This window comes from Ictalurus punctatus, chromosome 6, assembly GCF_001660625.3.
Source record: "Ictalurus punctatus breed USDA103 chromosome 6, Coco_2.0, whole genome shotgun sequence".
Taxonomy (NCBI): Eukaryota; Metazoa; Chordata; class Actinopteri; order Siluriformes; family Ictaluridae; genus Ictalurus; species Ictalurus punctatus.
Window position 1 is genome coordinate 10,572,437 of NC_030421.2, and position 21,192 is coordinate 10,593,628.

Here is a 21,192-nt window from a genome sequence, read left to right on the forward strand (position 1 = left end):
TCAAGCTCTATTGCATAATAAACTTCATTCCAAATATCTCTAAAATTGCTATATTAAACATTTTGTGTGTGTGTGTGTGTTCCCTAATGTCCTCTCTAGGTGAATATTGAACAATAGTAAAAGTCCCCTGAAAAGGCCAGGGATTTTACGGAAGCAGATATTTCAGCCAGCAGTTGCATTGGTTTTATAACACCGTTTCATATGAGCACAAAATTAGATCCTTAGTAAAAAATAATAATAATAAAAAATAGATCCTTAACTAAATTAAGATCCTTAGTGTAACAGCACACAGGAGTATTATATGCATCAGTCTACTTCCCAGAAACAATACTGTTATTTATCTGTACATGAGTGTTGATGCAAAATTTTCACATTTTTTCTTTTTTGTTTATCAGAACAACTTTATATTTTTATTTTTATCAGCTTTGTTTGTTTGCATCAGTTCTACTGTGCCAATTGAACAGTGTGCTTGTCAACATCAAGGTGCAGAATAATGCTGATGTCCTAGTTTATGTACACACTTCTTCACCCGTGTGTCAAGTTGTGTGTGTGTGTGTGTTTTTTATATATATATATATATATATATATAATATATATATATATACACACACACACACACACACACACACACACATTACTTGACACACGGGTGAAGAAGTGTGTACATAAACTAGGACATCTGTACATGTCATGGAAAGCATAGGAATTTCCAAGCTCATGTGAGGAACCTTAAAAGAGCTCCGAGTCAAAGGTTTCCCCTACACAGTACACGCGTTGAAAGAAGAAGAAAAGGGGAACTTCTCATACCATATGTGCATATATCTGTGCATGTCTTCATCAATCTCTCTCTCTCTTTGTCGATCTTGAGTGCTCTGTCATCACCCTTTCAGTCTAATCCTTACCTTCACCATGATGACCTTCAAAAGCCAGGTGAGAATGTTAGATAAATTAAATGTACTTTATTGATCTCTGAGAGGAAATTTGGGAAATTTTGGGAACGTGTGTGTGTGTACACATGAGTAAGAGAGAGCAGATGCGTGAATGTCCTCAAATATTCAATATTTGTTCTTTGATGATGCATTGAATTGCTAAATAAACTACGTATTTTCATTTTGATCAAGATTACTGCTAGTTATTTACCAACACTGTCAGAGTTTTATCGTCCTAAACTGTCACTTAAACATTCAGAATGAATGTAGAATTAAGTGCAGAATGTGGTGTAGTATAGAAATGACTGAACACTGTGAATCATTTACTTTTTTCAGATGATTTTGTTGTACATATATAGGTTAACTATTTGAGTTAACGTTTCTATTATCACTACTGTAATATCATTTACTTTATGCAAGTGACATTAAAAGTCATACAGCACAAGTAAATATAAATAAGTGAATAATGGTCAGAGCTTGAAGTAGTAAAAGGATTTGTTTCAAATCTAAATGATTTGGGAGTACATATAAACTCACTGTCTTTATATAAACATGACTTGTAGCTTGTTTGAGCATTACAGATGATCAGCTGTCGTGAATTACTTTAGTGTGAAGAACATTTGAAGATAACTGTATCGGAGACTACTCTTTCTATCTTAATAAAGATGACTTTAAGCCTGCTTTAACAACATATTAACTTTTGTCATGAGGACTATGATAATTATTCCACTAATAATAATAATTTAGGTTTTTCCCCTCTCATGATAGGTTCCAGAAATTTATAGATATGAATAACTCATGGTCTTGTGCTCTTATTATACTGTTCTTTAAATTAGCATTTCTCCAAAAGATTGTGGTCAGGGGATGTCCAGTGGTCCATAAAGCATTGCCAGAGGGTAAGTGTTTTTTCTAAATATATAGTTTTAATGTAGTTAGACTTTTATCAAAGCTATTATATTAGCCCATTTATACTAAACCCTCAGTAACTCAAACAAGTCAGATTCAACTGTAATGTGATCTGCCGGTGGAAAGTTCAGGAATAAAAAGCTCTGTAGTTCTAATAAATAGACAAAATATTATTGTACACATATAAATGACATTTCCAAGTATATTGAATGTTTTAGATAACTGGAGATCAATATTTTTGTAATAAACTTTAGTATTGACTGTTTTCTCAGAAGGTAATTCTTAGTGTAAGTGTAAAGTGTAAGTTGCTTGTATTTTCTCATTTGTAAGTCGCTTTGGATAAAAGCGTCTGCTAAATGAATAAATGTAAATGTGATGAACCAGCTTCAAAACTTTCCTTTCCTTCCTGACTAGGTTTAATTTTTAAATCACCTTGGACCCTAATGTGTTCAGCTGGTGGAAGATTCAGGAATAAAAATCTCTATAGCTCTAATAGATATATTAAATGTATAAAAATCTCTATAGCTCTAATAGATATATTAAATGTATAAAAATCTCTATAGCTCTAATAGATATATTAAATGTATAAAAATCTCAATAGCTCTAATAGACAAAATATTATTGCACACATTTAAATAATATTACAAATAAATGTGCACTGAGGGTGTATGTGGGATTTATTTAAAGGGGTTTTAGTTAAAGGGGCTGCAAAATTGTACAAAACCCCATGACAGTATCTGATATGATCTTTTTCTATTCCTAAGCTCTACGTGTGTGTGTGTGTGCGCGCGCGCTCTTGTGATTGTGTATTCAGCTGTTTCGCTCATGTCCACTCTGTTCTTCACCCAGTGTGTCGTAGGTTTCTGCGTGTGGATTATCTTGTCCTGTGGACTCAACCCTGGCTGCGCAGTGCCTGTGAAAGGTAATGTGAGTGGAAAAGAAGTGTGCTGTTTATTTTCTCACCTTTGCTTTTAGTAATAGTTAAGTGATAGTTAAAGTATATCACTCTCTGGGATCTGTCCCAGGTGAAGAAAATCTGGTCTCTGCAGAATCCCAGCCTCTGTATTCAGGGCAAAATCAAGGCCATGCTTTTTACAGATACAAGTTGTAGGTGCAGTATTTATTTATTTATGTTTGTTTTTATCAAGCTATTTATTTATTTATTTGTTATTTATTTATTTTTTTAAGGAACTCTTGCTGAAAAGGTTTCATACTCCCATACTTTCATACAACTTTCATACATAGTACTTGCTAAGGACATGACATGGACAATGTTCATTTACAAAGGAAGCACATGATTCCAAAAAAAATAAATAAATAAAATATTAACTTGTACATTTATTGCACACATCATTCTTAAATCATCACTCTTCATTGCTATTAAACCAAGACAAATCCTCCAGATAAACCTTGCGTGTATTACAATCAAATGCTGCTTAAAGGACCCAAGTTTGACTGGCAGCAGCACTGTGTCCAACTTTCTAGTAACTACTTCTTTATTATGATCTCAAACAGTTTCTGGATTTGGGAAAAGGTGGTGGTGTTTTGAAAAGCAGGTTCCCAGCTTACACAGTCACATTAGTTAGAAAGCTTTCCAGAAAGGTCCACATGGTGTCTGGTTGAGACCGATGATGAACTTCAGTCAAGTAGCTGAGGAACTGTAGAGGTTCAGGAGTTCAATAAGCAAATTGCTATTTGTTGTTAGAATGAAATGATGTATTATTCAGACGTTGACGTATTATAGAACGAAAACCACTTCCAGTCTGGACCACGCCCACTTTTGATTTAAATCACAATAAATAAATACAAATATTTTGAGTATTATACAGATAATGTCGCTCTGTTACACCCATGACGCCTAACTGGTTGAGATTTGGTTAGACCAATGTACCGTCGTACTGGCATACTGTTACAACCAGATTTGTTTTGAAAAGCACTTTATGTATGTTCCTATGTCCTGTGACATTTAATAAAATGCTTATAGGTCCACATCGTTATCCCAAGACTAACAGACACTTGTGATTTTTCTAGCTGGTTGTGAGGTGATTGGTGAAGAGATTGAGGATTTCCATGCTCAGGGAGAAGCTATGGCCATCACATTCCCGTTTCTGGAAGCTAACATTTGGTACAGGAATCTGCCTGTAGACAACAGCACCACCTTCCAGTTGTTCCACAGCAAGCATCATGACCTCAGAAACCAGGGTCACAGGGTCATACAGGAGGGTCGGGCCCTGTGGCTCCTCCCTTCTCTACCCTCAGACTCGGGAACGTACACCTATGTGTTCAGGTAGGCTCGGAGAAACATATCTGGAAGACTGATATTTTAACCTTTACTCAAATGTTTTTATATGAATATGTCCAAGTCCAGGAACCATCATTTATCTCAATCTAATACTGATTTGTCATGTTTTAGGTTTTGAATCTTCACTAATTTAAACAAAATACTGAGAGCAGAACTATAGATAATTCTTGAACAAATAGTTCCTCCATAAATAACAGTTTTAGTTTTCTGTAGACATGCTTGTTTTCTGAAGTGTGCTTTATTTTGTTTCACACTGGTGCTATGAGATTAATGTAGTTAACAGCTAAGAGACGCGTTTAGCTGGAAGTATGTAACTGAACGTATAAATCATCACACACTCAACTCAAAACACAATTGGCTAAGTTAACAAGATTTGCACATAAAATAACAGACTAAGTCTGTATTTTAAAGCAGATTTAAACATACAAATAGAAAAATTTTGAACTTTATATTCAGCCGAAGTACTTTTATGTACAATTTCTCAAAACTTTTGGTGGCACTGTTACCACTGTTATTTTATACATTTATAGTTGCATTTATTGTTGCAGAACGTTTGTAAGACAAATTAGGAAAACAACAGGGAAGCTCACCTCCTCTGTCTTGAAGACTTTCCAATGGTGAACAATGTACTGACTGTTACAAAGCGCTGACACTGGAGACTCATTCCATAGATGTCTAATAAACACCTCCTTAGAGGAAGTCTCGCCATATCAACTTTTAGACATTTTTTTAATAACAAGAAGGTTTAAAAATGTAAAAAAAAAAAAAAAAAAACCCAACTATTTATTTCTATGCTTTAGATTATGTGGAACGTCCGCCATACAAGTCAAAGTAAACATATTGTTACTATAGAAACAATAATGTATTAGAACTAACACATTAAGATAAACCTGATATTTGCTAGCTAAACTATTGTCAGAGCTAATTTTCCCTTTTAGAGAAATTAATTAGTCTGCACCTTCTGACCAATCAGAATGAAACAGTGCTGTACTGTTTAACTTTATTTAATACAGACCTATTGTGATATTTAATAAAACATTTGGACATACAGTTTACATGGTCTATAGGCTTCCATAAATTTGATAATCAATATACTCCAGAGACTTTCGGACTTGTGTTGGCTGTGTGTTCATAATGTCGCAGCTTATTTTTCTCACATACTGTATGCGTCTGTCATCGCTTTAGCAGCGACACATTCTGCCTTACTGGAAGCTTCACCATGACCATCTATGAGAAAGGAAGAGAAGACATGGAGATGATGTCACATCCTGTTTCTGCAAAGCCAGACAAGAACCTGACCATCGAATGTCCACATATAAATCATTTCAACAGGCTGGAAAGTCCATGCTGGTTCAAGGTATGTTTCTTTGTGGAGAAAACTGAAGGCCTTTTTAGTAATAGGAAGATAGACAGTTTGTTTGTCTAGACTAGGGTTGAACCACGATGTTGAAACTTCCTATAAGTATATTGGTGCTCAGTAACACACTGGTTATTTTGTTATGTCCAGGGTTTTCACGCTGGTGTGCCGTTAAAAAATGGGACGCGTTACGAAATCTCGTCAGGAGACGCTCTCACCATCAGAAACGTTTCCACAGAGGATGAGGGCCTGTACACGTGCTGGCTGACTGTGATTTTCAACAATGCACAATACAATGTTAGCAGGACCTGGAAACTACAAGTGTTATGTAAGACAACAACCTCCAGCATTACACAGTCATATACACAACCGCTCACAGTCATATACACAAATCTATACCATAACAACATAATGGATAAGACTGGGCCAGTGCTGTACTGTTTACACAGCAGGAGTCAAGAACTAGTTATAATTAAATAGACATGAATGCAATTTCCATCAGTCATCACTAATTAATATAAATATATATATATATATATATATATATATATATATATATATATATATATATATATATATATACATACAAAAACAGTGTACATTTGCTGTCCCCTCAAAATAACTCAACACACAGCCATTCATGTCTAAACCGTTGGAAACAAAAGTGAGTACACCCCTAAGTGAAAATGTAAAAATTGGGCCCAAAGTGTCAATATTTTGTGTGGCCACCATTATTTTCCAGCACTGCCTTAACCCTCTTGGGCATGGAGTTCACCAGAGCTTCACAGGTTGCCACTGGAGTCCTCTTCCACTCCTCCATGACGACATCACGGAGCTGGTGGATGTTAGAGACCTTGTGCTCCTCCACCATCCGTTTGAGAATGCCCCACAGATGCTCAACAGGGTTTAGGTCTGGAGATATGCTCAGCCAGTCCATCACCTTCACCCTCAGCTTCTTTAGCAAGGCAGTGGTCGTCTTGGAGGTGTGTTTGGGGTCGTTATCATGCTTGAATACATGCTGGGATCATTCTCTGCTTCAGTATGTCACAGTACATGTAGGCATTCATGGTTCCCTCAATGAACTGTAGCTCCCCAGTGCCAGCAGCACTCATGCAGCCCCAGACCATGACACTCCCACCACCATGCTTGACTGTAGGCAAGACACACTTGTCTTTGTACTCCTCACCTGGTTGCCACCACACACGCTTGACACCATATGAATCAAATAAGTTTATCATGGTCTCATCAGACCACAGGACATCGTTCCAGTAATCCATGTCCTTAGTCTGCTTGTCTTCAGCAAACTGTTTGCGGGCTTTCTTGTGCGTCATCTTTAGAAGAGGCTTCCTTCTGGGATAATAGCCATGCAGACCAATTTGATGCAGTGTGCGGCGTATGGTCTGAGCACTGACAGGCTGACCCGCCACCCCTTCAACCTCTGCAGCAATGCTGGCAGCACTCATACGTCTATTTCCCAAAGACAACCTCTGGACATGACGCTGAGCACGTGTACTGAACTTCTTTGGTCGACCATGGCGAGGCCTGTTCTGAGTGAAACTTGTCCTGTTAAACCGCTGTATGGTCTTGGCCACCGTGCTGCAGCTCAGTGTCAGGGTCTTGGCAATCTTCTTATAGCCTAGGCCATCTTTATGTAGAGCAACAATTTTTTTTTCAGATCCTCAGAGGGTTCTTTGCCATGAGGTGCTATGTTGAACTTCAAGTGACCAGTATGAGGGAGTGTGAGAGCAATGACACCAAATTTAACACACCTGCTCCCCATTCACACCTGAGACCTTGTAACACTAACAAGTCACATGACACCGGGGAGGGAAAATGGCTAATTGGGCCCAATTTGGACATTTTCACTTAGGGATGTACTCACATTTGTTGCCAGTGGTTTAGACATTAATGGCTGTGTGTTGAGTTATTTTGAGGGGACAGCAAATTTACACTGTTACACAAGCTGTACACTCACTACTTTACATTGTAGCAAAGTTCTTCAGTGTTGTCACATGAAAAGATATAATCAAATATTTACAAAAAGGTGAGGGGTGTACTCACTTTTGTGAGATACTATATATATATATATATATATATATATATATATATATATATATATATATATATATATATATATATGTGTGTGTATATATATATATATATGTGTGTGTGTGTATATATGTATATATATATATATATGTATATGTAAAAAAATATATATTACAGTACTGTGCAATTTTGTCTATAGTACTTACATTTGACTTCTGCATTATTGGGTCAGTACAATTTTTTTAAAAACACATTTACAACCATTCCAAACAATGTTTTATTTATAAACATTTCATTTCGTTATTTTTGAAGGCATCGTTGCTTTACAGCACTTCTTTGCGTGTAAGGCAAAGCAAGACCTTTGCACAGTGCTGTAGGTTACGGTGAGTAAAAGCAGGAGGAATGATGATACATAAAGCAAGTCAATATCAGCTGTTAGTTGTTAAAGTGCACCTATTATGGTTTTTCAGATATTACCTTTCATGTAGTGTGTTATATATGTAGCTGTTTGTGAATGTAAAAACATATGCAAAGTTTCAAAAATCAAAGTGCATGACAAACGGAGTTATCGACTCCCAAAAGAAGGAACCAATTCTGAACAGCTGAAACGAGTCATTAGTAATTCCAGACTTACTTCCTGTATAAACCTACGTAGGTTTGTAACAAAAAGCCCCACCTCTGGTCTTCATTGGCTACTCACTGACAGACGGAGCTGAAACTAGTTATAGTAATGGGCGTTTCCTTTTCGACACGTGCTGACAGCAGTAGACCAATCACAACAGACTGGGACATCTGACCAATCCTAGCAGAGTATGCTGTTTGAAAGGAGGAGTTTAAAATGAATCCTTTAGAACGGATCATTTAACAAGTCATTTGTGACACTGGGGGGTGTGTGGGTGGGGTGGGGGGGGGTGATGCTGCAGTTTAAATTATGAGCACATTAAAGTGTTTTTTGACCTTGGATGCATGTAAATCTATTGTATGAGTCCTTTAAAACAAAATTAGGCATGATTCAAAACCATAATAGATGTAATGTGAGTTAGCAGTGTACAATGTCTGACAGTGGAATGAATTGAATGGAATACACATAGAAAGAGGAAACCTAGATGTCACATTGGTTGAAAACTGACATGTCAGCAGAGTTGCTGCCTTCATGGAGGCAATTTTCCATTGAGTTGAAATGAAGTCATCCACAAAGATTTTGGAAAAAAAAAACCCAGACACTGACACCTCAAAGAAAAACAGCAATAACATACTTTTCACAGTAGAAAGCTCAGAGAATGTGTTCTTATTTGATTTTTTATTTTATTTGACAAAGTGTTCTAATTTAAACATGGTTTTAAAATATTCTCCAGTCTATTTTATTATTCTGCTGATAGTGTTCATTTTAATAAGTGTGTGCGATATTTAAAGCTATCGATAGCACTAAAATGTTTGCTCAAAACAGGCACATTGGTTTATCATTTCTATCCCTCCATATGTTTACATTAGCCTACATCCCACTGCAATTAGACTCAATATATCAGCAGTGTATCTGTATGTATATGTAAATCCCCTGCAATATGCACACCTGTATCACTTCTGTAAAAAAAATCTAATTTTGTAAAAACCAGTTGAACATTAAGGGTGGACCAGCATGCACTGTTTTTAGATGATTTACATTGATCTTCCTCGTTAAAAGTTTTTCATTTTTAAGAGATTCGTAGCAGAAGTGATATTTAAAAAATCATTACAAAAGAGGCTAAACAAACTTTGAGCAGTCAGATTGAAGTGTTTTATATTATATATGATGGATATTAAACTGAACATTTGTGTTTGCTCAGATATTAGACATCATTAAGGCACTGAACCTCTTTAGTTTGTATTTGTAACTGTTTTTTTTTTTTTTTTTTTCAGTCCTAGCCCTTGATATAATAATACCATCGAATAACTTGCGATACAAGTCATATTATAGAAGTTAACAGTTTCTCATAGAATAATGCTATGTATACTTACATAATGTTTCTCCAGAGAGGCTCATAAAGAAAGTATATTTCTTATGACTGTATAAATACAATGTACTGTTATGTTAGTACTGCGATTGTCCTGTGACATTAATGCTGGAGAATAATTGTGATTGTAATCTTTTTTCTGCACGTTGAGTTTTTGTGTGTTTGTAATATTTCTGCACACATTTTTTTTCCAGCTCCAGTCACCAGCGTACCAGAGTCTCACACAGAACCAACCACCAAATCACAAGACGTTACTCTGACATGTGAGTGATGTTAGACAGTTAAAATTGTGTGTGTGTGTGTGTGTTTATACTATAGTATGTGTACGCATTACCAATCAAAAGTGGTCTGTGCAGCCTTTGTACAAAATGATGACAACACTGTAAATTAAATTTATAGCAATAAGACATTTAGTGTCAGCTTAATAATGTTCTTTCAGTGTCACAAAATGATGTCAGTTCAAAAGTTTGCACCCTCTTTCTGAAAGTGATGGAAACATTCTCTGCATCATGGGTTCTGTAATTTTTGCAGCCATTAATGCTTTTAAGATGTAAAATAGATTTCACAGATTCCGTCAGTACAGGTTTATATTTCATGAACATAATTCAACTATTGAAATAATTAGGCTCATTATTTAACTGTGTATATTTAAATGATGTTTTTATTCCTGAGCCTTTGACTATCCAGAGCTATTGAAGTGTAGATGATCAAATTCAGCTAATAAGTTTAAGAACACCATAATAAATATGATGCCCTTAATAATGGTGGGTTGTAATTTCCACCGCTGTAACTGTAAGTTTAAAAATCACAGACCTCCTGGATATGCTTCACATAACCAACTTTGAGATCCACTCTTCTATATAACTTTTACACCCAAGTTCACTTTTATAGCTGCCTCTAACAGCTTTTCAGTTACAAGATAAACTTCAGTTCAAACTGCTTTCTGTTCTGTCTTGGACTTGCATAACATAAAATAAAAACCCAAAGGGGTGCAGACTTCTGCCCTGAACTGTATACTGTATAATGTGTGTGTGGGTGTGTAATGTTGTGAATATTTCCTTACAGCTTCCAGTCTACTGCCCCCTCACATAACCACTCCTGTAAACGGCTCTGTGATTGAAAGTCGTCTTGGTGAGTTTCATCTCTTTAATAAATAACCAGACAGATAAGGTACAAGCTTACAGTGTGATAGGAGTGTACACGCATTAGTGTCTGAATGTTAGCAGTATGTATTGTGAAAGAATATATTACAGTGCTTGAAGTCTAGCATAAGAATAGTCCTGCATTCCAAAAAAAAAAAAATTTAAATCAAGGATACTCAGTGTTACTGGGAGAGGCTCTAGATCCACAGCATTGAAAAAATTATGAAACACTTTAAAATTCATTTTGTAAGAAATTGTGTGTGAACAACATATTCCGATACATTTTAATAGGAAGATTTCTTGAAGCATGTTCTCAGGTTTGAATCATACTTCCTTTAAGCAAGAAATGAAACATGTGAGGCATGCTGTTATAGGAAAACAATACACACCAGGGTTGTCCTGATTTGAAGTGGAGTCACTGTTAACATTATAAAATTCATTATTTTCAGCATGTCCCACAGCGATTTGCCAATTACGAATTTTTTTCTTTGTTAAATGATGACAATCTTTTGCTTTTTTTATTCATTTACAGTTACTGTTGTGAATTGTCAACAAAACACCTTAGTTCCTGTTATGACTTAAGTTATAGCAGCTGTAAACAGTTATTTCTTCAGCAGTCTTCTTCTTTTTTTTTTTTTTGCTCTGTCTTGACATTAAAAGACAAAAAAAAAAAAAAAAACTGTAGCTTGTCATGATACAGAGAAACCATAGAGCTTGAACCTTCTGACGACATTTCCATGGAACAACCCCCCCCCCCCCCCAAAAAAAAAAACTTGGGTACAGCTTTACCTCTGACCATTAAATAAATGCTAAATAAACATCTGGAGAGCAGAAGGAGTATCACTGGTATCTCAGGAGTAGCAGGTAACACAGACATGAGGGCGAGCTGAGACTTACAGGTTACAGAAAATGAATTAACACCTTCTGACCAATCAGATTTGAGAATTCATCAACACTGTTCTATGCATATGCAGTTTGTGTAAAATGTTATAAAAGAGAATAAACATTTAAACGTGTATTTGTCTCATTGTGTTTGTGTGTGATGTTGCTTTTGTTTAGGCTCCAGTTTGGTTATTCAGTGTAAGGCGTTTGTTGGCGACCGATCACCTGTCATCACTGAGCTTACCTGGCTGGTGGATGGCCAATCAGTGGAAAGCTCTCATCTGCATGGCAGAGCATTTCAGGAATCAAGGAGGTGAGAGTTCAAAAGCCTCTTCATTCACTTGTGCAGCCCTGAGAGATAAACACAGAGAGAGATCTGTGCAAAATACTCTAAACTTTTATTTCATGTTCATTAGTCTGCATCACATATTTAATAAATGCAGCATTTGAGTAAATTAAGATATTGTTTTAGTGTCACGTTCAATATAATAATTAATATCAGAATGAGCAACATATATCCACACTGCCTTTAAATGTCGTTAGTTAAAATGATAAAACATCAGCTAAAAAGATGATCTTGATACATTTGAGTCTGCTTGAGTCTCAAGTGTTGCTTCACTGTCATAAGTAACAATTTAAAAGGTGTATGTTAAGATATTAAGAGTGGAACAATTGAAATAATAATTCTGAAGGTGATATCAATACAAACCACTTCTAAGGACTTTTTAAGGTCTGCATTTGTTTGTTATTGTTTTTTGCCTTTGTGTTTCATCTATTTCATTGTAATAGTTTTCATAAACAATTTCTCTGTTTTAAATCTCTTGACAAATATTAATATAGACACTATATGACCGAATGTTTGTGGACAACTGACCATCACACCCATATGTGGTTCTTCTCCAAACTGTTGTCACAAAGTCGGAAGCACACAACTGTGTAGGATGTATTTGTACCCTGTAGCATTATAATTTCCCTTCACTGGAACTGAGAGGCCCAAACCTGTTCCAGTATGACAATGCGCCTGTGTACAAAGCGAGCTACATGAAGACATGGTGTGTGAAGGTTGGAGTGGAAGAACTCGAGTGTCCTGCACAGAGTCCTGACCTCAACCTCACTGAACACCTTTGGGATGAACTGGAACTGGAGCCTCCTCACCAAACATCAGTGCCTGACCTCATTAACGCTCTTGTAGCTGAATGAACACACACAGCCACGCTCCAAAATCTAGTGGAAAGCCTTCCTAGAAGAGTGGAGCTTATTATAACAGCAAGGAGGGGACTAAATCTGGAATGGGATGTTCAACAAGCACATATGGTTGTGATGGTCAGGTGTCCACAAATTTTTGGCCAATTACTGTACATTTTGTGGGTTGCACATGTATGCACATAACTCTGTCTTTGTTTTAATAATATAAACAGGAAAAAAATGATAGTAATGCAGCAGTGTAATCCTCCAAAGTGGGAATAAGTGGGTCTTAAACATGTGGCTGTTCACAGGGTGTCAGCTGGCCATGTAGAGGCGCTGCTGGTCTTCCTGGAAGTCTATGAGGAGGACATGAGGGCCAAGCTGAAGTGTGTCGCTGAAAACTTGTCAGGAAAACGGGAAGTTGTTATACAAATTAAACTTGAAGGTATGTGTACATTGACTGTGTAAATGAAGATAGAAAATGTGGAATATTTTTTAAATCAAAACAAATATTCTTCTTTTAAGCATCACACTATGTCGTCACACTATGTCCTGTTATAGTTATTAAGTCATTTACTTAATTCTTAAGTAGATAAAGTAGACATTTATTTAGCTTTAATGGATGGAGTCTCCGCTTTGTAACAGTCAGAGGTAGGACGTTTTCTGACACAGGAAAAATATTTGTGCTTTCCCAGTAACATCACAAGCTGCATTTTTTTGTCATGTTAACATCAGTATTAATGCTCATGTGAAATAGTAGACTGCACACTCTAACTGTACTCTCTCCCCATTACAGATTCCATGTTGGCGTGGTTAGTGGTGGCTCCTGTAGCTTCCTGCTTCTTCATGCTGGTGGTGTGTGTGTTCCTGCATCTGCTGTGCCGCAAACAACACAAGCACAATGACTACATCCTGGCTCGACAGAACAGCACCTTTTAAATGCCTTAGTGGTTTCCAGCTCTTTTGAAATCGCCCCTTCTCACTGTTAAATTTGCTCTTTTTCTCCCCTGATACGACCTCATTTGTTAGAACAAAGTTAGCTAGCTAAATATGTCCATTATAGAAAACTCCTTAGTAAGAACATGACCTAGATGTCCAGCGTCAGAGAGCTAGTTGCTTGATGCAGGTTTTTTAACACGGAATAAATTGAAGTTAAAGTTAGCTGAGATGAAGTGGACACTGCATGGACAGAGCTTGTAAGAGAAATTATCCCTCCTAACTGCCTGTAACCACAACCGTCTTCTGTTGGCTTAGAAAGGTATCTGGTTCGAGAGTGTGCTCTAAAAATCAGTGTGTTTATGAACACTTTTCCCTTTCTGACACCCAAAGAGCAAATTCTGGCTCTTAAAAATCACTATAGTCTCCTGCTTTATTTTTTCAACCTGGAGGCACAGGTGACATCAGAGTGACACGTCTCACTCAGGAGTCTGTTAAAGACTCAAACTCTCAAGCAGTTTATTTTTGAGCCATTGTGATCAAGAAAACACTTCTCACCACACCTTATTTTGATCTTTCCTGGAGCTTGAGAGGAATGATATTGGAGTGTTCATGAAGGTCATTAGCAAGAATGAAAACCATGCATAATTCAGATTATGCATGGATTATGCAAATCCATTATTCAGAAACCCAACATTCAGAAATGGAAGGAACAGACAGCAAGAAAAATAACTGACGTGAACCTTTAAAGATTCACAAAAATCCCAAACAAGAGGAGACCTAGAAATTTCCTTGGGGAGAGAAGACTAAAAGGTCATGTTCATTGATTGTTTCACTATTAATGAATTACTTGTGATGATGAAGATACTTCTGTAATATTTAACTGTCATATTAATGCTCATTAAAAACATTTTGGCAACAAAACCATTATCTGTTCATTAAAGAAGTGATGGCTACATGTGACTAGCCACTTGTGTGTGGCTAATTGACCAACAGGTTTGGGATAAACCAATTGAATTCAGTATGACTAATTGCATAATAATTAGCTATCAAGCAGCAATCAATGCAAAAACGTAACAAGCTTATTGAATATCTAATACAGACCAGGAGTTGAATCTCATGAAATGTTCAGGTTATGCAGACAAATCACAAACAAGTTTATATCTACAGCTTGATTATAAATGATCAATGTTTCAAAAGAAATGATGCAACTGAATTAGATAAATACTGACACTGCTCATCTTTGCTAGTGTACCTATCTTAAAACTCAGCAGTGTTGCAAAGCGCTTTTGTAATGGGTAAAGACCATAAAATGGTCATTTTTGGGCATCCCATGTAGTCTCTTACAGGTGTCACTCAGACCCTGTGCCACAAAAATGATCATATTATGCCACCACATCAATTTAGCCAGACATGTTCTGCTATTTCAAGTGAAAATTGTCTTCCTGAGTCTTCTGACTCAAATGTGTGATGGTTTAAATATGGTGTTTACACGGTGCTAAACCTCCCCCACTAGACTTTTTCCTCAGGTACAAAGAAGCAATATTACTGAACTTGAACTTCAATATATTATTTAAAATATTGTTGATTGCCATGCACACTGTGTTTACCTATAGCAGCACAAGATAGCTTGCTAGTGAAACTGGTAGGCAAGAAGTGGTCGCTCAGTAGCTAAGGCTTTGGGTTACTGATGGGAAGTTGTGAGTTCAAATCCCAGCAATGCCAAGCTGCTGCTGTTGGGTTCCTGAATGAGACCTTCAACCCTCTATTGTATCCTTTATTTTTGGAATAAATTGCCAGCCAAATGAGCAAAAGTAAATGTAAATGAATAGCTAATATCAGATGGCTACACCGGAGATGAAACGATAAAGTTGTTGGTCTGAGTTTGCAGAGCTGTCTGGTTAACTAATGTTACTTTTATGGAAGAGAGTAACATAAAAAAAAAATCCTAAAAAAACTGTATTTTTAAAATCACATTTTTAAATCAGGAAGATGTTTTGTTAAATGAAACTACAGTGAAACGAACGATTAAACATAAAGGGATGTGAAATTGTGAGCTATATAGAGGCTGTTTTTATGGCAGCATACTGTTAATACATAATCAGTACAGAGATTTACTAGCTGTGAGTTACAGTAAATAAACAGCAAAAAACAAAAAAAAAAAAAACAGTAGATAACCGTAAACGAGGTTGTGAATCACCTTGTAATTGATGGTGATTCACAACCTCATTTACGGTTTTCTCCCGGTTATTGTTGTTGTTTTTTTTTTGCCATTTATTTACTGTAACTTACAGCTAGTAAATCGCTGTACTGATTATTATGGGATATAATAATAAAATGGGGTGTATCACACTTGTCAGGTTTCATCAATCAATCCAGCTCACATGATTGTGAAAAATAAACAAACAAACAAATAAATAAATAGACACACACACACACACTACTGAAAATCTAGTTTATTCTGACCAGCTGCCATAACACCGATTGAGCTGGTCAAACTGGTAGACCATCATTGCCAGCTGGTAGAAAGGAAACAGTGTCTGAATTACCGCTATTAATGCTACATCATAGAAAAGTTTTGTTGTTTTTTTTTTTTTTTTTTTAGAGAAAATAACAATAATTGCAGTAAGGCAATTAAAAATTGTTGAACATTTTTTGGCAAACATTTATATCAATATAGTCAAGTCTTAAGAAAATAATATGCCCCCTGGTAAAGATGGACTACCAGTTTGACCAGCTCGGCCTGTGTTTTATCCCCTGACAGCGGGTCAGACGAAGCTGGATATTTCAGCAGGGACATATTAACACAGACTGCCTCAGACATTCTTTGTGCTCCTCCTGTTGTTTACATTTGGAAATACAGCTTTGTATTCAGTAAAATATCAACTAAACTATGACACAAATACATCACATGTTATAGTTCTAATATTTCTAAATATTTACAGATTTCAGACTGTTTTAAAATGTTCAGCACCTTTGTATAATTTATGAACATTAACAATAATGAACAAGAATGATGGGGAGATGTATTTAACAGAAAATTAAACCTATTAAAATGTGTAGTGTTGTAAAACTGTAAACATGTGTATTGTGACTTTGCAATTCAACTTCAATTAAAGGAAATTGTTCTTATGGTTTCCTTCCATTATTATTATTATTATTTATTTATTTATTTTACATCACATGTTATTTGAGTACCATATCTGGGCAACATACTCATCACTGTTTTAGTGGGCTCATAAATAATTATTTATCATAAAAAATAATAATAATAATAATAAATAAACATGATTGCATTCAAGAGCTGACAATATTTTACTAAAAAAAAAATAATAAAAAATAATAATAATTAAAAAAAAGCTTTAATTTTCAAGAAAGTGCGTGCAGTGAAAGTGCTGATTATTTGGTGATTGAATCCCTTGACACTGAGAAGCAGAAATAGCGTGGCCCAGCCCGGACCATTGCGCAAGATGAGGAGGAGAAGCTCCCAGCCCCGGAGAGGAAATTGCAACATCCAGTTTCTCAAATGTTCCTGTGAGTATGGAGAAGTTCTGACTGCGTGTCGGCGAGATGACTTCCACTGGAAACAGAGAGTTTAAATCTTCTCCAGGCTGTGCTCATGGACGAGTTACTGCTCCTGTAACCGAAAGACGCTCACACAGTTTGGAAAGTTTCTCTCTGTTGAAACCGTGGAACGGAACCTATCGGGAGAAACCCCTGGAATAATAGAGGTGAGGCCATGTTTGATTTAACCCTCGCGTGCGCGTGCGTGCGTGAGTGCGTGCGTATGTGTGTGCGTATGCGTGTGTAGGCGTATTGCGTGTGAAAGTCTGACAGGAAGTCGTAGTCGCTGGAAGTATGTCAGGACAACTGGGATCCTCGTTATTGTGATCATCCTGAATATTATGTACTGAGATAAGCCTGTGTAAACACATATAAGCTATATAATAAATAAATACGTTTTAAAAATCCTGCCATGTGTAGTGCAGTATATATTACAGTATATATTACACAATATATACATATATTATGTATATATTACACATACAGTGTATAATATACAGTGCCCTCCACTAATATTGGCACTCTTGGTAAATATGAGCAGAGAAGGCTGTTCAAAACATTCACAAATATACTCCGCTTTCATGGATATCAAACAATTGCAAACACAACACAGGTTTATCCTGGTGTTTATAGCCAAAAAAGTCTATTTTGGTTTCATCTGACCAGAGAACCCGATCGATCCTATTTGAAGTTCCAGTAATGTCTGGCAAACTGAAGATGCTTGAGTTTGTTTTTGGATGAGAGTAGAGACTTTTTTCATGAAACCATTCCAAACAACTTGTGGTGATGTAGGTGACTTCAGATTGTAGTTTTGGAGAATTTCTGACCCCAAGACGCAACTAACTTCTACAGTTCTCCAGCTGTGATCCTTGGAGATTTTTTGGCCACTCAAACTGTCCTCTTCACTGTGCGTTGAGACAGTATAGACACGCCTCCAATTCCAGGTTGATTCATAACATGCAAATTGTTTGATATCCATCAGAGCAGAGTATTTTTTGTGAATGTTTTGAACAAAAGTTCAAAAGGTTGAACAATAAATAAACAATTTTTCAACAAGTCTTCTTTGCTCATATATTTACAAAGGGTGCCAATATTAGTTGAGGGCACTGTACATACAGTATATTATAATAGGCCTATTATACATACAGTTGTGTATTATAGTATTATACATACAGTGTATTATAGTAGTATACATACAGTTGTATATTACAGTAAATCAGGGGTGTCACCCTCCAGTCTTTGAAGGAGTCCTCAATTAACACACTTGAGTCATGTTATTAACCAATCATTAACTGGCTGATTTCTTCAAAAATGGAAAGACACGAAATCAGTATCAGAGCTGTCCAAGTGCAGTTGTGGAGGACTGAAGTGCAGCACAGATTGCTAACACAGAATCTGCTTTCCTTGTTGAGGTAATCATGACCATACTTTACTCCCTGCATATTTCTATGGAGGCAAAGTTCAGTTTCTGAACCTTGATATTTTGACATTGTATCTAATAATTACATGTAGCATTACTGCCTCACACCTCCAGGGTCCTGGTTTCGATCCTGAGCTCAGGTTACTCGGGTCACTGTCTGTGTCATTTCACATGTTTTCCCCATGTTGGTGTGAGATTAAAAACATGCAGGTTGGCAATGCTGAAAAGGTGTGTGTGCACTGTTTAATTTAATCACAAATGCAATAAAACTGAACTAGATAGATTCTTGGAAAAAGACAATGACAGTGGATTTCTAGTAGAAATTTAGCTCATCAGCAGTTTTAACCAAGACACTGAGACAGAACTGCGAACATTAACATGACTAATTTGCTTATGTACATAATTTGATGTCAGCATTATTTTTTGTAGCATCATGGTTAAAGAAGAGAACAGATCAAACTGATTCATCATCTTTTTCATAGGTGTGTTGAAAGCTGTTAAAAAAGAAAGTGACATTTCTCATTGTCTTTGGTTAGTAAAACCCTGTGAACAATTCACACACTGCTGATTAGATCATTTACTGAGCACTGGTTCAGAATGGTTTGGGAAATGTCTGGCTGTTCACTGGTACTCTAATATAAACATTGGTATTGTGCTGCCTTTATTTTCGCTGACTCTGACGCAGCTTGATGTTTGACCATGAGTCACACCATGTACTTGGACACACTGAGTCGTGAGTCATTACAAGTGAATGCTCTCTAGCTCTCCTTCTTCTGATGCACTCCTATGATTGCGTTTTGTTTCCAAGAGATTTCTTTTCTAAACTTTTTTTTGTTTGTTTTAATTTTAAACAAACTATTTTAATGTTTTACACTTCTGCATATAATACCTGCGATGTTGGTACACAAATAGTTGCTGATTCACCAGATGTCCCTCACACACACATGTGGTCACCAGGGCAAGTAATATTCTGTTATTAGACCTGCTTTATGATATACTGTGCAATATCACAGACATTCATACTATTAATATCCCTTTTCCTTAAAATATGAGTCTGGAAACACTTGTGTTTTTTAAGTACACTGACTCAGATGTTGCAAGTTGGTTTGAGGACTGTGTGTTGCAGACCGCATTAGTTCCTAGGAGACCACTCGACTGATCATGGTCCGTAAATAATTCTTGTACATCGGAAGGTGACTCTGGGAAATTTGGTGAAGTGCATTTGACTCTTCCTAGGACAAGCAGTACAGAGTCCTTCGGTGGATTAATCTTCATATTCCACAGTTATACCACACTAGTTTTACTACTTACTAGTTATACTACTACTCTTGTTGCTATTTATGTTAATGCCATAACGTCTTAGTTCTAGAAACTTCTTGTTTTCTGTGCCCATACTGAGACCTTATAATTATAAGCTGCTCTAAGGTTGCATATATGCTTCCATATCTCAGAGGAAGCATGTGTTAGTCTTGACAGGTTGGTAGCTGTTTTGCAACAGGAGTGGTTGTGTGATTTGTGGAAGCGTGGAAATTATATAAAATATGTGTTTATCATTGAGCTGCTTTGTCTGTGTCCTCAGGATACATCACTTATTGTCAGCCTTGGGGCTGCTGATTTAATGAAATTAATATCCGATCCAGCTGGCATCTCAAGCCCAGTAGTGGTTTGGGAAAAGTAAACAACTGCCAATCCTGTATGTTCCTCCGAGGAGAACTCTGGGTTTTTTTCTATACGGTCTTTTATGGTCTGGATTATTGACTCACACAGAGCATTTGGGATCAGTTTACTGACATATGTACAGTAGGCCAAAATTATCCCATATCAATCATCACTAAAGAATATTTATTACACATCTAGTAACTGCTGTTAAAGCTAAGAAAAAGCCATTTGAAATAATTGACCACTGAGAGATCTTAATCTTTGCTTTCTCTCATTGCACTTTCACTGTCACTGTGGATGAGAGTGTTTACTAATGAATATTGAAAGTCAAACAGAGATGCAGTTCGTGATATTTCTGGTGCATCTGATGAGGGAGGACATGGGAAAACAGGAAATAGGAAATGACTAGATAATATTTTAATATTCCCCGATGAAATCAGAGCATTATATAACAAATCAGGTTAGAATAAACCTTAAAAGAAATAATTTCATGCAAAGTCTCAGTCCTTAAAGAGGCACTTGCTCAAAATTACTCAAGTCTTCAACAAGCTAAGGGAAGAAAAATGAAATAAAAATGAAAATGTGTATAATGGACTCAGTAGACTTGATTCTTATGAAACCACCTGTGCAGATGCTTGTAACATTTCTTGCACTGATTCAATCGAAAGCTGACAGACCTTAAAGGACATCAGCTGCTTCTTGACTGATAGAAACTGATCAAGTGAAATCCAGGTGGCTGCCTGGAATAATTTCTAATTTAAACCCATTTCAGTACATGCAGATAAAAAGGGTCTGTGTGTTATTATCCATTATTTCCTTTATTAAATCAACTATTTTCCTGCTAGTATATATATATATATATATATATAT

At 36.4% G+C, this 21,192-nt stretch overlaps 2 protein-coding genes across 2 annotated transcripts in view; both read left to right on the plus strand.

Moving 5' to 3' along the window:
* Positions 1-694: 694 nt before the first annotated feature.
* LOC108266111 (interleukin-1 receptor type 2) lies at positions 695-14,603 on the plus strand. Its single transcript, XM_017469121.3, has 11 exons — positions 695-930; positions 1,766-1,825; positions 2,685-2,757; positions 3,867-4,122; positions 5,323-5,494; positions 5,645-5,822; positions 9,729-9,797; positions 10,600-10,665; positions 11,736-11,871; positions 13,055-13,188; positions 13,540-14,603. The coding sequence occupies exons 1-11, from the start codon at positions 910-912 to the stop codon at positions 13,680-13,682; spliced, it is 1,308 nt and encodes a 435-aa protein (XP_017324610.1). The 5' UTR covers positions 695-909; the 3' UTR covers positions 13,683-14,603.
* A 2,333-nt stretch (positions 14,604-16,936) lies between these two features.
* zmp:0000000936 (interleukin-1 receptor-like 2) overlaps positions 16,937-21,192 on the plus strand; it is a 30,554-nt gene continuing 26,298 nt past the window's right edge. Inside the window, exon 1 of the mRNA XM_017470457.3 lies at positions 16,937-17,410. The gene's annotated coding sequence lies outside the window, so the exon portion shown is untranslated. The remainder of the gene's footprint in view (positions 17,411-21,192) is intronic.